Source organism: Prunus persica, chromosome G5, assembly GCF_000346465.2.
Source record: "Prunus persica cultivar Lovell chromosome G5, Prunus_persica_NCBIv2, whole genome shotgun sequence".
Lineage (NCBI taxonomy): Eukaryota > Viridiplantae > Streptophyta > Magnoliopsida > Rosales > Rosaceae > Prunus > Prunus persica.
Window position 1 is genome coordinate 10,569,404 of NC_034013.1, and position 15,430 is coordinate 10,584,833.

General features: G+C 35.7%; 2 protein-coding genes across 2 annotated transcripts; one reads left to right on the forward strand and one right to left on the reverse strand.

Annotated features, from left to right (window-relative positions):
• On the forward strand, nt 511–2,774 carry LOC109949342. The gene is made up of 5 exons (XM_020564748.1): nt 511–713; nt 902–1,257; nt 1,347–1,597; nt 1,721–1,940; nt 2,293–2,774. Exons 1-5 carry the CDS (start codon nt 511–513, stop codon nt 2,772–2,774), a joined length of 1,512 nt encoding a protein of 503 aa, XP_020420337.1.
• LOC18776471 (tyrosine--tRNA ligase 1, cytoplasmic) lies at nt 8,673–13,467 on the reverse strand. Its single transcript, XM_007210452.2, has 10 exons — nt 13,227–13,467; nt 11,519–11,666; nt 10,939–11,228; nt 10,729–10,825; nt 10,180–10,285; nt 9,983–10,065; nt 9,743–9,888; nt 9,517–9,622; nt 9,355–9,414; nt 8,673–9,223 (listed from the first exon to the last, which is right to left on the reverse strand). The coding sequence occupies exons 1-10, from the start codon at nt 13,325–13,327 to the stop codon at nt 9,203–9,205; spliced, it is 1,158 nt and encodes a 385-aa protein (XP_007210514.1). The 5' UTR covers nt 13,328–13,467; the 3' UTR covers nt 8,673–9,202.

The window sequence follows — 15,430 nt, forward strand, 5'->3', positions numbered from 1 at the left end:
AAAAGTATATTATCCTTTTTTTTTTATGCTTTAATTAATTAGTAAAGATTCTTATAAGTTAGTGTTTTTCTTGATTTGTTGTTGTTGTTGTTGTTGTTTGTTGTTAAGATTTTATTTTAGTTTGTTAGTTTGAATAAACTAGGGCTATACTTTTATTTTAGTTTGAATAAATTAGGGGTTTTGGTTTTGGTTAGTTAGTTAGAATAAATTAAGGTTTTATTTGTATGTTAGATTATATCTTGGTTAGTTTCAATTAATTAGGAGTTTTGGTTTTGGTTAGTTAGTTTGAATAAATTAGGGTTTTACTTTTATGTAAGATTATATCTCTTGGTTAGTTTGAATAAATTAGGAATTCTAGTTTTGGTTAGTTACTTTGAATAAATTAGTGTTTTATGTTAGATAATAATTGGTAAATTTGATTAGTCGTTGGATTTTATTTTGGTTAGTTTGCATAAGTTATGGCTTTTTAATATTGTTGATGCTTGATTGGTTATTTCTACCAATATAGTTATGAAACGATACTTTAAGAGAAGGTTCGCATCAACTACTTCTAGCTCGGATAATGTGGGTAGTTCGAGTTCTAGAGATGTGGATATTTCTAAAGATGTGGATAGTTCGAAAGAAAGTGAGTTGCAAGATATCTTGGCTAATCTTATTGCAACCCTGGACTTCGACCTCAAATGTTGGATTATGATCCTGACATTAGAGATGAAGTTCGAAGAGCATATTTACAAAAGGGTCCATGTCAGCCTAAGGATCACACATTTCCACAAACTAATCTTTCAGGGTATGATTGACGCTTTAATGTCAAGTGGTTTGATGAGTTTGACTGGTTGGAGTACAGTATTAGTAAAGATGCTGCATTTTGCCTTTATTGTTATCTTTTCAAATTCAATTTTAGAATTGGTGAAGGGTGTAGCGACGACTTCATAGAGATGGGTTTTAGGAATTGGAAGAAGAAAGATAAAATTAGGCAACATGTTGGACCCGTTGGAAGAGTTCATAATCAATCTAGACAATATTATGTGGATCTTATGAATCAAAAGCAACACATCCGAACAGTTTTGATAAAGCAATCAGAGCAAGCTCGTATTGATTATCGTATTTGCTTGACAGCTACTCTTGATTGCGTGAGATTTTTAATGAGGCAAGGTCTTCCTTTTCTTGGGCATGATGAGAGTGACACTTCAAGCAACAAGGGGAATTATTTAGAGCTCTTACAATTTCTTGCTGATCATGATGAGAAAGTTAAGGTCGTTGTATTAGAAAATGCTCCAGGGAATCTCAAGTTAATAGCTCCAACAATTCAAAAAGATATTGTGAATGTTTGTGCCACTGAAACTATTAAGAAATCATTAAGGATATGGATGATGCATTCTTCTCTTTATTAGTTGATGAATCACGTGATGTGTCAGTCAAAGAACAGATGGGGGTAGTATTTTGTTATGTGGACAAAAGTGGGGATGTAATTGAAAGGTTTGTGGGCATTCAACATGTTAGTGATACTACATCAAACTCACTCAAGGAGGCTATTGACACTTTGTTTACAAGAGAGGAATTGAGCATTTCCATGCTAAGAGGACAAGGATATGATGGAGTTAGTAATATGAAGGGTGAGTTCAATGGTCTTAAAACACAGATTTTGAGAGAAAATCCTTGTGCCTATTGTATTCATTGTTTTGCACATCAATCTTAATTCGCTCTTGTGGCCGTGGCAAAGGGAAATGCTGATATTGCCACTTTCTTCACATCTTGCAATAACTTGGTTAATATTGTTGGAGCATCGTGTAAGCGTCGTGACATGCTTAGAGATCAACTACAAAAAGATATTACGGAAGCTTTAGAAAAAGATACTTTTCCAACAGAGCGAGGCTTAAATCAAGAAACTTGTCTCAAGCATCCCGGTGATACACGTCAGAACTCACATTATAGTACATTATGTATAGTATCATCTTTATGTTTAAATATGTGGTGATAATGCTCAAATTGATTATTAAGGATGGCTCCACTGATAATCTAGGTGAATCAAATAGGTCATTGAGAGAAATACAATCTTTTGAGTTTGTATTTCACCTATTTTCATGAGTCTATATTGGGAGCAACAAATGACTTGTCACAAGCGATACAAAGGAAAAACGAAGATATTGGGAGTGCAATGACTTTAGTCAAAGTTTGCAAGGACCAAACTACAACACATGAGAGAAAATGCATTTGAAGCCTTGTTTGATCAAGTATCTTCCTTTTGTGGCAAACATGATATCTTGGTTCCAAACATGGATGATGCATATATAGCTCAATGGAGATCACATCGGAGAGCTCCTATAATAACACACCTCCATCATTATCGTGTGGATATCTTTATTCAAATCATTGAGTGGCAACTTGTTGAATTAAATCATCGCTTCAGTGAGGTAAATACTGAATTACTTCTTTGTTTGGCATGTTTGAGTCCGAATGATTCATTCATAGCTTTTGACAAACAAAAGCTACTTCGTTTTGCTGAATTTTATCCTCAAGATTTTAATTCCCGAGATGTCTTGGCACTTGAAGATCAACTTGAGATTTATATTACTTATATGCATACGATGACCGATTTTTCTCAATTGAAAGGGATTGGTAGCTTTGCAAGAAAAATGGTGGAGAAAGGGTTGCATAGAACATATAGTTATGTTTATTTGCTTATCACATTAGCCTTAACTTTACCGGTTGCAACTACTTCTGTGGAGATAGCATTTTCTACTATGAATATTGTGAAAGGTCCACTTCGCAACTGAATGGGAGATCATTGGTTGAGTGATAGCTTACTTGTTTATATTGAGAAAGACGTGTTTGCTTGTATTGATAATGAAATTATAATGCTACGTTTTCAGAATATGAAAACTCGTCGTGGATAATTGTAATGTAGATTTTTTCCTATGAATTATGAATTATAATATTATCGTTTCATTTTTATGAGTATATTTTGTATAAATTTTTTTTAACCTTCAGACGTTGACCCTTGGAAAGAAATTTCTTAGATCCGCCACTGGGTGTGCAACAACATATAGCTAGGTTTGGGGTCTATTAGTGTTGGTATGCTCGGTGACTAGCTGTATATGGACAATTGAAAAGTCTCCAAAAATAACGCTAAGAACAGTTTAAAAGTACATATCATTTGTTGAGAGATAGCGGCACATCGATCGGAAAATTTTGGTTGAAAATTATTGAATTAAAAATAATTGAAATTTATGTCAAAACTATGAAATTTTTTTGTTTTAAGTAACTCAAAAGTGTAATTTAATTTAAGCTTATGAATATCTAATGTATACAGTCCCGATCTCTTGGACCACAGGAGTCCAAGAGATTGTGGTCACCCACCGTTGGATATTAATCCAATGGTTGAAATTTTTTTTTTAATATGAGTGCAAGAGTGAGTGAACCGTTGAATTTACATCTAACGGTGAGTGACCACAAATTTCTTGATACTTTTAGAAGCATTAATTATTTTCGCGAATCAAGGTAGAATGAGATATTTCACATACTCACATCTGATATAAAACACTGTCTCTCTCTAATTGTTCATACAATTGAAGATCTAAGAAAGGAAATTCTCTCTTATTTCCTAAGAAGCACGGATACGTTGATTGAGGTGCGTATCCCGTATCCGATATGCTAGGGGATACGATACGCTGTGAATACGTGCGGATACGTGATGGATACGTATCCGAGTAAGCGGATACGGTCAACGACAAAAAGATACGCGTATCTGACATTACAGATACGAGTATCTGATGTTTAGGATACGCGTATCAGGAAACGTCTCCACTTCTTCTTTCAGATCTTCCTTCTTCTTCTGCATCCAGCGGTGCCCTCGCTCATCAATTCTTCTTCTTCGTCCTTAAGAAGCCCAGATCTTCCTTTTTCTTGTTCATCCAGCGGCGCCCCTACTCATCAATTTCTTCTTCTTCATTCTTCATTGTCGGCGGCGTCGGGTTCTCTTCTCTGTTTCTTTGACAAAAGGATTTTGTTTTGTTGTCAAAGGATTTTGTTTGTTTAATATTCACAGTTTCACCCACACCCCACGTGATGGCTGGTCTTATCGTTTTGACTAAAGGATTTTGTTTTGTTTGTCTTATTAAAAGTAATAATATTATAACCAAGACAAGTGGAAGTATGTTAAAAGTAATAATATCAAAAGTAATAATATTATCATTTTTATGTTATTTAAAATATGTTATAAATTATATATATTGTTATTTTTAAAATTATTATATATTATTTAAATTGCCGTATCCACGACGTATCATATCCTAATTTTTAGAAATTTGTCGTATCCCCGTATCGTGTCGTATCGTATCCCCGTATCCATATCCGTGTCCGTGCTTCTTAGCTTATTTCTGAGTTCTTCTTCAATATTCTACTTCTTCTTTCAGCCTCAATTCTTCTTCCTTGTACTGTTAACATGGTATCAGTCACCAGGACTCAATCCTGTTCTTCTTTCTCTTCTCTGCTGCGTGATTTCTCCAAATCCATTTTTTTCCCAACATTTTCTCAAACCCTAAATTCTTTGCTTGTGAGTTCTTCAATCTCATGTCGTCTTCTTCGTCTACCTTCTTGGCATGCTTACCATTTGCTTGAGTGATGACAACTATCTAAATTGGAGCTATCAGCTTGAGTCGGTGTTACAGGGCTACGACCTCTTTGGACATCTTGATGGCTCTGTGACTTCTCCTCCAAAATTTGCGATTCTGGATGAGGAAGGTATTACCGCTGAAGTCAATGTTGCTTACAAAGAATGGTTGTGCACTGATAAAGCTCTCGTGAGTCTGCTGATTGCCTCTCTCTCCGATGAAGCTCTTGAGTATGTCATTGGAAGTCGCACTGCTCGTGAGGCCTGGCTTAATCTTACAGGTCCCTATGCTTCAGTTTCTCTAGCATGTATCAACCACTTGAAGACTGAATGGCAGACAACGCAGAAAGGTGGTGACTCGATTGAATGATTCGCTCTTCGTTTGAAGCATATTCGAGATCAATTGCATTCTGCTGGTGTGAAGATTTCTGATGACGATTTTGTCATCGCTACTCTCAACAGTTTGCCGCCGGAGTATGATATCGTCAAAACTGTATTAATTTCTCGAGATACTTCACTTTTTCTCAAAGACTTCCCCGCTCAACTTCTTGTTGCTGAGCAAACCGTTGAGGCTAGGGTTGTGACACATTCTGCAATGTTTACTTCTCAATCTGCTCAGAATTCACACTCTGTTCCTAGGTCTGCAAGCTATGGTCCTTCGTTTGGTCAAGGCTTGCTTCCTACACCGGTGCAAGGTCCGGTTGGCTATGGTGGATCTAACATGCGTTTTTCTGGTCCTCGTCCTAATTTCAACGGCAATTATGGTCGTGGCAGTTTTGGTTCTGGTAAATCTGGTTCATCTCAATTCCGTCCTTCCTCTGCTGGATTTCGCAATGGTTTCTCTACTAATAAATCTGCAGTTCCAGAGTGTCAAATCTGCAGTAAGTGTGGGCACACTGTTGCTAATTGTTACCTCTCCATTCTTCTCCTAATCCTACTACCTTGTCTGTGATAATTGAGTGCCAAATTTGTGGTAAAAAGATGCATGGTGCTTTGGATTGTTACCACCGCTCCAATTATGCATTTCAAGGTCAATCTCCTCATTCGTCCTTGACTGCAATGACTGCTCAGCTGCCTACAGTCCTGATCAAGTATGGATAGCTGAGAGTGGTGCTACACATCACATGGTCTCTACTCTCGATCACCTTAATAATGTGGCTGCTTGTGATTTTGCTGAGAATGTGACTGTTGGCAATGGGGAAGGTTTGCAAATTGGTCACATGGGAACTGCTAAACTTTCTTCTTTTAACACTTCCATCTGTGTTTCATGTTCCACATCTCAAGGCTAATCTCTTATCTGTGCATTAACTGTGTAAAGATAACAATCGCAATATTATCTTTGATGTTTTTGGATTTTATATACAGGACAAGCTCACTAAGCAAATTCTGCTCCAAGGCAAGAGTAGCCAGGGGCTCTATCCAATTCCATTGTCTCTGCAATCTTCAGTTTCTGTGTCGTCTCTTATACAACATTCTTAGCTGTCTGTCTCAATTAGTTGCGTTTCTTGGTCATCTGGTTAAATCTTCCAGGTTTGGCCATCCAACTAATGAAGTGGTGAAGTATATGCTCAAAGCTGCTCAACTTCCCTATTGTGATGATTCTCAGTTTTTCGTGTGTTCTGATTGTCTTAATGGCAAAATGCATTAACTCCCTTGATCATGCAAAAGTTACCATTCCATTTCAGAAAATACATAGTGATGTGTGGGTCCTTCTTGGATGAAATCTGTTGATGGCTAACGGTTTTATGTGATCTTTGTTGATTAGTGTACTGTCTATATGTGGTTGTATCCACTTTATAATAAATCAGAAGTTTACGCTACTTTTCTCAAGTTTCATGCCATGCTTGTTACTCAGTTTACTGCTTCTGTCAAGTGTTTGCAAAGTGATAGAGGTGGGGAGTTTACTAGTAAGTTGTTCAATGATTATTTGGCTTCTAAGGGCATTGAACCTCAATTATCCTGTCCATACACTCTTTAGCAACATGATTTAGCTGAGAGGAAGAATAGACATCTCATTGAAACCTCTATTACTCTTTTGACTGCTTCTCATCTTCCTAGTCAGTTTTGGTCAACTGACTAGAAGCAAGGATCTGTGTCTAAAAGTTCGACTGAAGCAGAATACAGAGCATTGGCCAATACAGCTGCAGATTTAGCTTGAATTCGACAAGTCTTGTTGGATTTGAAAGTATGTTTACTTGAGCCTCCTACAATTTCATGTGATAATTTGTCTGTATTGGCTCTAAATTCGAATCTTATATATCACTCACGCATCAAGCACCTCAAGGGTGCAAAGGAATGATCTTACTATCCAGTATATTCCTACTGAAGAACAACTAGATGACGTATTTACTAAAAGACTACATAGTCCTATTTTCTTGAGCCATTGTGCAAACATGAGGCTGGGCAACCTAGAGCTGGATTTGAGGGGCAATGATAAAAGTAATAGTTAGTTAAGAGTTTGTTAGTGTTGTCCTGTGGTTCACATGTCACAGCTATAATTGTTAGTGTTGGCACATCTTATTTCTGTGTTCTTCTTCAATAGTCTTCTTCTTCCTTCAGGCTCAATTCTTCTTCCTTATACTTATACTATTAACACATACATGGATTCCATTCGACAGTGGAATGCAGTAAGCTTTCTTAATCTTCAAATTCACTTCAGCCTGAAATTCTGTGATATATGTCAAAAAATTGAATTCTCATTTGGTAGCATATATTGAAATCTAACCCCTTGCTTTAAAGAGTTTGTACCGAAACTGGTCTCCAAAAAGCTTGGTTGGTTGCAAACAGCTTATATTCTTACAATTATCAAACATATTTAGTTCACTCCAATATCTTAGATAAACATTTTATATTCTTGAAGTGTTGTTTTTACCATAGACAACCAGCATTAAAAGTTAATTTACTCTAATATTCCAACCATCATTATATATTTTATATTCTTGTAACATAGCAAACCGACCAGCTATTATTTGAACATATGAAAACACGACTTGTATGATCTGTTTGTTCATATATATTGTGTGTTTTCGACACAAACACTTTATTGTGATTTTGTTTTTCACAAGGAGTTTTCCACTTTCATTATTGATGTGTGGTTAGGGATTGGCTATTTGGTTTGGACTTGGGTTTGGGACGTGGGGTTGGGTTGGAAAATGAAAAATAAAATAATTTATTTGGACTTGGGTTTGGACTTGGGTTTGGGACGTGGGGTTGGGTTTATGGTTCATTTAGATTTCTTAATTTATTTGGTTCGATGTAAAGAGTTCGTAATTAATTATATGATTTGACGCGCACTGATTAGAATATGCCTAACATATTTGGTTTAACAGTGATAGCGTCTATGCTTTGGGTGGTAGTGTATCTGTGTGCTTGGAGTGGTACGTGGTATAGCAGATTCAAGTGTTTGTGCTTGAAGTGCTAGTATTGTGTGTGCGCGGGAGAAAAAGAAAGAAACACGCTTGCGTTAAAACTAAGCAGCCTCTCATCGCCGTTAAGGATAGGGTTTAATGAGTTTTGGAAAATTAAAATAAAATAAAATAATATGACTTAAATGTTTGATGATGTGTCTTGTATTAAGTCGTTAGATTGTTTGAATAACTTAGACTAAACAAAATACCAATAAATGCACTAGCTTAAATGCATATGCTTGGAATCTAGTTTAGAGAACTATCAAATAGGGGGTGGGCGTGGATTTAGCCCAAAAATAGGTTTGACAATGTTTCAGAACCCAAGTCAGCTAATGCATCCATAATTTTCACTTCCAATAACCCAGGTGAGATTTACCCAAGGCATACAAAAAATTTGCTGCCTGTGAGAATTTTCTTGCCAAGGGATTTCCAGTGGGTTCCAATTAAAGGCAAAGGCAAAAACAGTGCGTTTGAAAATAGATTATGCAGATTAAGTAGATTCAGTAAATTACCAAGATTAACTACATAATTCAAGTAAAGATCGAGTTAAGGCAGAAATCTGGTTAGAGTTTTGAAATAGACGACACTCAAAATGTAAAGCAACTTTTCATACAACACTCATTCCAGCGCCTAAAGCCTAAAACGAATGAAGAAGATAAAATCCGTACACTCATCTCGAGTAATGCACAGAAATATTTGCTTACAATGTAACAGTCTACAAATGCTCTCAACGTTTTACACCTCTTGGCTAGCTAACAAAGCAGCACATTTACTTAATTTGCAGCGAATCAGAGAAAAAGTGACATAAAACTTTAATTCCTCTCCATCCTAAATTTCTAAACTAAGAAAGCACCCAACAGATACTGATACTCAAAGTTACTGAGACAGTCGTCTATCAGAACATTGCCACAGCAAATGTTCTCAAAAGGAAACAGAGTTAAAAACTTGCTTGGATAAATACTCATGTGGCCAGTCATCGCAAGGATGTGCTCCACACGTTAATATAGCAAACATCTCTCCAAATAACACAGACTGCAAAAATACTTTTCTAGATGACATACATTACTTATTAGTAGGAGATACCGAGAAAACAAAGAACGACATGCATGCTAGATAGTCTTCTCATCCACCAATTAGTATAGAGCAGAAGGGCAAATATGAGAGAATCTGAGCTCCATTGCATTCATCACCTGGTGACTCTATACTTCTACAAAACCAAAGAACAGATTGGTTGAGTTTTCCTCCAACTAATAAATTAAGGCAACCTTGAACTAATAATTCTGAGATATATGTAACGAAGAAAACAAATTTTTATCTAAAGGCAAAACCAGAAAATACCTTGACACTTTGCAATAGCTGTTTGGCAGTTTCGTCATTCTTGAAGTGTGCCCGTACAGGCTGCATTCAGGAAAAACAAAGTTAAGCCTACTTCCAGTATTTTGTTCAAATTGAAAAGAACATTGCATATATATATATATATATATATAAAATTAAGCCTACCTCCAGTATTTTGTTCAATGCTTTTGATAAAGCTGATTTAAGGTCAGCTGGATGTAGCTCACCACTTTCATAATCAGCAGCCAATTCTTCAAAGCTTTTGAAGCTCCTGTATTGGGGGGAAGCAAAAGGAACAATTACATTCAATACGAGGTTCAATTAGGTAACCAAGCAAAAGCTTTTTAAATAAATTACATTTACCAGTATAAATCTAAAGTCTATCACTTACTGATTTCCCCCATTCTTTTCGGAGCGCTCTACAATGAACTCATTGAACCAAGGTAGGATGAGATATTTCACGTACTCCATACATGGATTCCCTTCAACTACATTTGGAGGGCAGTAAGCTTTCTTTATCTTCAAATTCACTTCCGCCTGAGATTCAGTGATATATATCAAAAAATTGAATAAATATTTGGTGGCATACACTGAAAATGAAAGCTAAAGCCCCTAACTTAAAACAACCCACCGCTTCATCTTCCATGAATACGGAGGAAGATAAATCACTTTTAGACATCTTCTCCTGCCCTTGCTGCAAACCAGGTAACATGTCTGCAAATCATCATTAAGAAAAACAAACAAATACTATGTAAGTACTCTCATTTTAAAGCACAAAACAATAGAGCATTGCAACAGCAAAATTACTAATGGGAATTAGAATGTTACGGTGTGACAAGATAATAGGCTTGTCCTTCTTTTTGATTTCATCACAATACTCTCTTGCAAGAACATTCACTTTACGCTGATCCATTCCCATCTGGCAGATGTCAGCCTATTTAAAAAAAAACATTTCACACGTCACCATGACATATTTGTTGAAATCAAACATTTTTTCTCTCTTCTGTTGGTGGAAAATAAAACATGTATCAAATTATCAATTTGATTAACAATGCTCGAAAGATAAGAGCTAAGACTGGGAAAAAAAAAACACTGAACAAAGGGCAGATCAGCTAGCCAAATGACAAAATCCATGATCACACAAGAGCACAAACAGCAGATTTATAGCAAGAAAATATATTGAACTCTACAAGTATGCTCATAAAAGTTGTAAACATCCACTATTTAATTTGAGTATTGTGCACAATAAGGCAAATTATGCGTTCAAAACACCTGAAAGGTATATGATGTTCTTCATTCTTCTCCATATAGCAAAAATCTAGCAGTTTTCTATCTTATAAGCATTAATAAAATATCCAAAAGTAAAACAGCGAGCACCTGAAGGAAGAATATATCTCCACATTGCATACATGGGTAGAGAATTTGGGCTGCAGTTAAATCTTCTTCCACATTTCGACCCATAGCCGGACAACACCTGGATATATAGAAGGAAAAAAAATACTTAAGTCCATATTCAACACACACACACACACACACATATATATATATATATAATGGGCACAATAAGCATCGTAATAGGCTAGCTACCTAGTTATCCTTTGAACTGTATACTTTTGAGCTATGTCCATCACACGAGGCCAGTACTCATCTGATCTCGCATTTATCTCCTTTGAAGACCACAAAAACTCAACTTTGCCATTTTCCAAATTCATCCCAGAAGCCCTCCATATCTCTATCATGTAGCGCCCAACAGTCTCTATCTTTTTCAGATCACCCCCCATTTTATTGTTTAGCATTGCAAACCAATCTGCAATCCATATTTTCACTCTGCAGCCAGCGGAGGTCATCTTGTTCACATTTATGGTCTTCATAACTCCCTAGACAACAACACATTTGAACCTCACAAAATTAACAATGATATAATGAAAACATGCGGCCCCTTAAATTTCTTACTACAATTATTCTTTCAAAACACAAGAAAGTCCATTGCAATCCAAATAACCAATACACGAGAAGAACACACTGCATAATCTCAATTTGAGTACCTTCTCTCCACAAAATGTATCAAATCTTGTTCAAAATCAACTATTGAAATTTACAGATATATAATCAACATCAATTATGTCTTATGAATTTTATGACTGCTAAAGAAAATTTGAAAAAACACCTGAGCAATATGCATTCGGCCGGAGGGTTCAAACCCATCATAGGCGATGGGTTCAGGCTTATGAGCCAGCAAATTGCGAAGCTCGTCCTCTTGGATACACTCGTCTGCCAAGCTCCTCAACATCTGGTACTTCTCCTCCAAACTCATTCTTCACCAAAATCACACCCACAAGTTTGAATTAAGTTCATATCAAAGGAAAAATTTAGAAACATCTGGGCCAATCTGGTAATGTTTTCAGAAAATGAATTTGCATTTTCAAAATTTGAGAATGTGTATGATAACTTCATCGAAAAACAGCTTTTGAAAACAAAACAATAAAAACGTGTCTGGTATGGATACAGAAAAAAAAAAAAAAACAAGAATGATTAATATAAATTGGCAAATAATATTGGAAAACAATTCTTCACTAAATTCAGCATTAGTGCATTCACTCCTTCATAAAATAAAATAAAAAACTTTAAGCCTATTGATAAATTGACAATATTATTTTACATAAATGATCGATTTAAATTAAGGATTGTGGGTTATATTTTCATTATCTTTTTAATGTTCACTGATATTTGAATGAGGGACCACTTTCCTTTGAAATTTAAAAAAAAAAAAAAAAAAAAAAGTAAATCAGTTTAAAGCACTCTAGAGACTTCAGGATGTCCAGGGATTCCCATTTGATACAAATTGGTTCATCCATCAACAGAGCAGTTCTCAAATCCATGCTTTCTTGACGCACATGGATGAAACTTTAGGATATGAAGCACGGACACAAATACAAATACTACTATACGATATGACACGATACAGAGATACAATACGATAGGAGAATAAAGTTTCAAAAATTATTATGGATACGGTTATTAAAAATATATATTAATATATTAATAAATATATATATCTTTAAACAAATTTTTAATTAAAAAATTGAAAATTATAAATATAGTGTAGCATTTTGGGCTTCTTCTTTTTTTTTTTTTTTCTGATTTTTGATTTTTTTTTGGGCCTGTATAGCTTTTTTCACTCTAACATATCATTACCCAAAACTCATTTTAATACTATTGCTTAAGACCCAAACCCATAAACAGATCTATGTAAATATATATATATATATATATATATACAGTCCTGATCTCTTGGACCCCTGTAGATGGTCACCCACCGTTGGATGTAAATTCAACAGTTGACTTGAATCGGGTAATAATCATTTATGTCATATTGCATTTATATATCATTTTGAACCATTGGATTAATATCCAACGGTGGGTGACCACAATCTCTTGGACTCCTGTGGTCCAAGAGATTGGGACTATATATATATATATATATATATATATATATATATATATTACAAATCCTGTAGTCGACATCTTCTTCCTCGCGCGCCGATCTCTCTCTCCCTCTTCACACGCAGCGCCCAGGGGCTCAACAGCCCCTCAACGGCAAACTTCGCCCGGAGAAACGTATCCGAAAAGTCAGGTACTCGTGTCCGGAATGTCAGATACATACGTATCCAAACGAGTATCCGATACGGGATACGCCACTAAATTGGCGTATCCATGCTTCATAATACACGCATGGAAGCAACGATCAGCCTCCGTGTCCCCAAATCTTGAAAACACCACGTTTCCAAACTCAAGGCACAAATCTGAATATGTTTTCTGAAATTGATTTTGCGTGTTTTTCAAAACGGCCCCTAAGAAAAGCGAGAGAAGCTTACTGGATAGTTGGGTTTGATGAACTGGATTGTGCAGGCTCGGAGATTGAAAGAGATTGGATTCCGTCGGCTGCCGGGGCTTGCTCTGGAGATTCAGTCGCCATAGGAGAGGTTAAGTGTGAAGCTTTCCCAAAAGCTTTGTAGGGTTTTCCGTGTGCCGTTGTTACGTGGTAGCTTGTAAGTCACGGCAATCGGGCTTTTATAGGAGTCCAATTTTCCTGTGCCCACCCTGTTGCTCTCCTATTTTTATTACACGTAGCTTATCACTTGACACTACCCTGTTTGCAGATCAATCGAAATGGGCCCCCTTCCCTGTCTTTAATTAGATCTCCTAATTCTAATTGGAAAGGAATCCTATTCTCTAACAGAATAAATCTTCTCCTAATTTTGAGAATAAACACTTTGAAGTAGTGGGTGTACAAATGTGTTACTTTGTGGCAGACATTTAGAGCACGAACGCTAGGCATTTGTGCTTTTATTTTGACAAGTGACTGAATTGCTAGATAATTTGACAGATGTGAGCTAAGCATACAATTTCAAAATATAAAAAAATATAAACACAATTTGAAAACTGTACTCAATGCCAATTGTTTAAATAAATAAAAAAATTACACAATGAAATTTCATTTCCACTTAATATAGTATGGTATTTCAGACCTTTTCAAAATATATATATATATATATTATATTATTTAATGTATATATTAAATAACAAACTGAAATTTCATTTCCACTTAATATAGTGATTAGATACAATAACTGAAAAAAAAAAAAAAAAACTTGGTACTTAAAACTGAACGTATCTAACATCAATGAATTAGAAGCTCCAAATAAAACACCCTTTATGAGCCTATGTCTGCCTTTGTAAGCCTCCTTAATCACATTATCTGCCAAATAAGAGCATCGGCATTAGAGAGAGGAGAGAGAGAATCTACCAGAATAGATAACCAGTTCAAGAGAGAGGGATAATCCTCCTTCAATATTTCAGCAATACTATCAAGTTCCAACAAAACTAATGGCTACATACGTTCATGGTCTACATTGGATTCAATGTAAATGACAGTACCATTTCTTGGCCTCTTGAGGTAAATGACAGTAGCATTTGGCTGATCAAATTATATTAAAAGCAGGAAATAAACAAAATCTAACTACACAATTTATACTTCTCCATTATCAAATTCTCATAACTTTAACTCTTGGCTTTCGAATTCTACATGGATATTTGTAATCTTAAATGTACAATGATTCTTGACAGTTGATGTCAATCTTAAACCTTCCGCCAGTTGGAGACCCACTCCCTAACATAACAAACTGAAAAAACTAATTCCTCCATGTTCATTAAAATGTTACAAACTAGTAACCGAGGCTGCTAATTATATGTCGCACATCTACCCTGTACCTACATGATTCTTGCTGCAAGAACTGCGTGCCAGATCTAAAACATCCAAGAGAATAACAGAAGGCAAATATTTCCCTCGTAAGAACATGGGTGACAAAAATGTAATTAATTACATATCATAGGGAAAAAGAAACATTTAAGATAAAAATCCTATCTTCAAACACGCAGATATTAAAGCAGAAAAAAGTTATCATTCATATCATCTCATCAGATCCTAACCTTGTAGGACCAAACAAAACCAAAGCTTGAAGCAAGATGAAACAAGCAACACACAGAGATTGAGACATAGAAATATTCATGCCTTCAATTTTGCCTATTAATCGAAACCCACAGAAACTATGCACAACAACTGGAAAATTAAGAAAAAATTGCTTTAGTTTCAATAGAATACAAGTATTTCGAAACCCTAATAATCTACAAAATTGGGGAACATGAAGACAACTAAGAATTCAAACCAAATACATACAAATTTACCTTAGAATGAACCAGAGCCCTCCACAATTTGCAAGGATTCGCTCCAAAAACCAATGAAATTGGATGATGTTTGGATAGGTTTGGAGAGGGAGAACGAGTCTCTAGACTCTAAAGGGTCGTTTGTTACACAGGTTTGGACTAAATTTAGTACCATGTTTGTTTCATCTAATCCTACTCTTAGATGGGATTGCTAATACCAGGCCCACCAAAAACACCTTCTTATGAGAGGACTACTAAACCCATGTGAAAATGAAGGATTAACTAGTCTCATGCTGACCAATGTATAAAATGCATATATTATATTGTAACAGTTCCGATCTCTTGAACCACAGGA

Coding starts and splice junctions, on each gene's coding strand:
- LOC109949342 (XM_020564748.1), top strand. CDS start 511: ATGAAACGATACTTTAAGAGAAGGTTCGCATCAACTACTTCTAGCTCG. Junction 714..901: donor ATCCTGACATTAGAGATGAA/GTTCGAAGAGCA, acceptor ATTCAATTTTAG/AATTGGTGAAGGGTGTAGCG. Junction 1,258..1,346: donor TGATGAGAAAGTTAAGGTCG/TTGTATTAGAAA, acceptor ACTGAAACTATT/AAGAAATCATTAAGGATATG.
- LOC18776471 (XM_007210452.2), bottom strand. CDS start 13,327: ATGGCGACTGAATCTCCAGAGCAAGCCCCGGCAGCCGACGGAATCCAA. Junction 11,229..11,518: donor GCCGAATGCATATTGCTCAG/GTGTTTTTTCAA, acceptor GTTGTTGTCTAG/GGAGTTATGAAGACCATAAA. Junction 9,623..9,742: donor GAAAAGAATGGGGGAAATCA/GTAAGTGATAGA, acceptor CCCCCAATACAG/GAGCTTCAAAAGCTTTGAAG.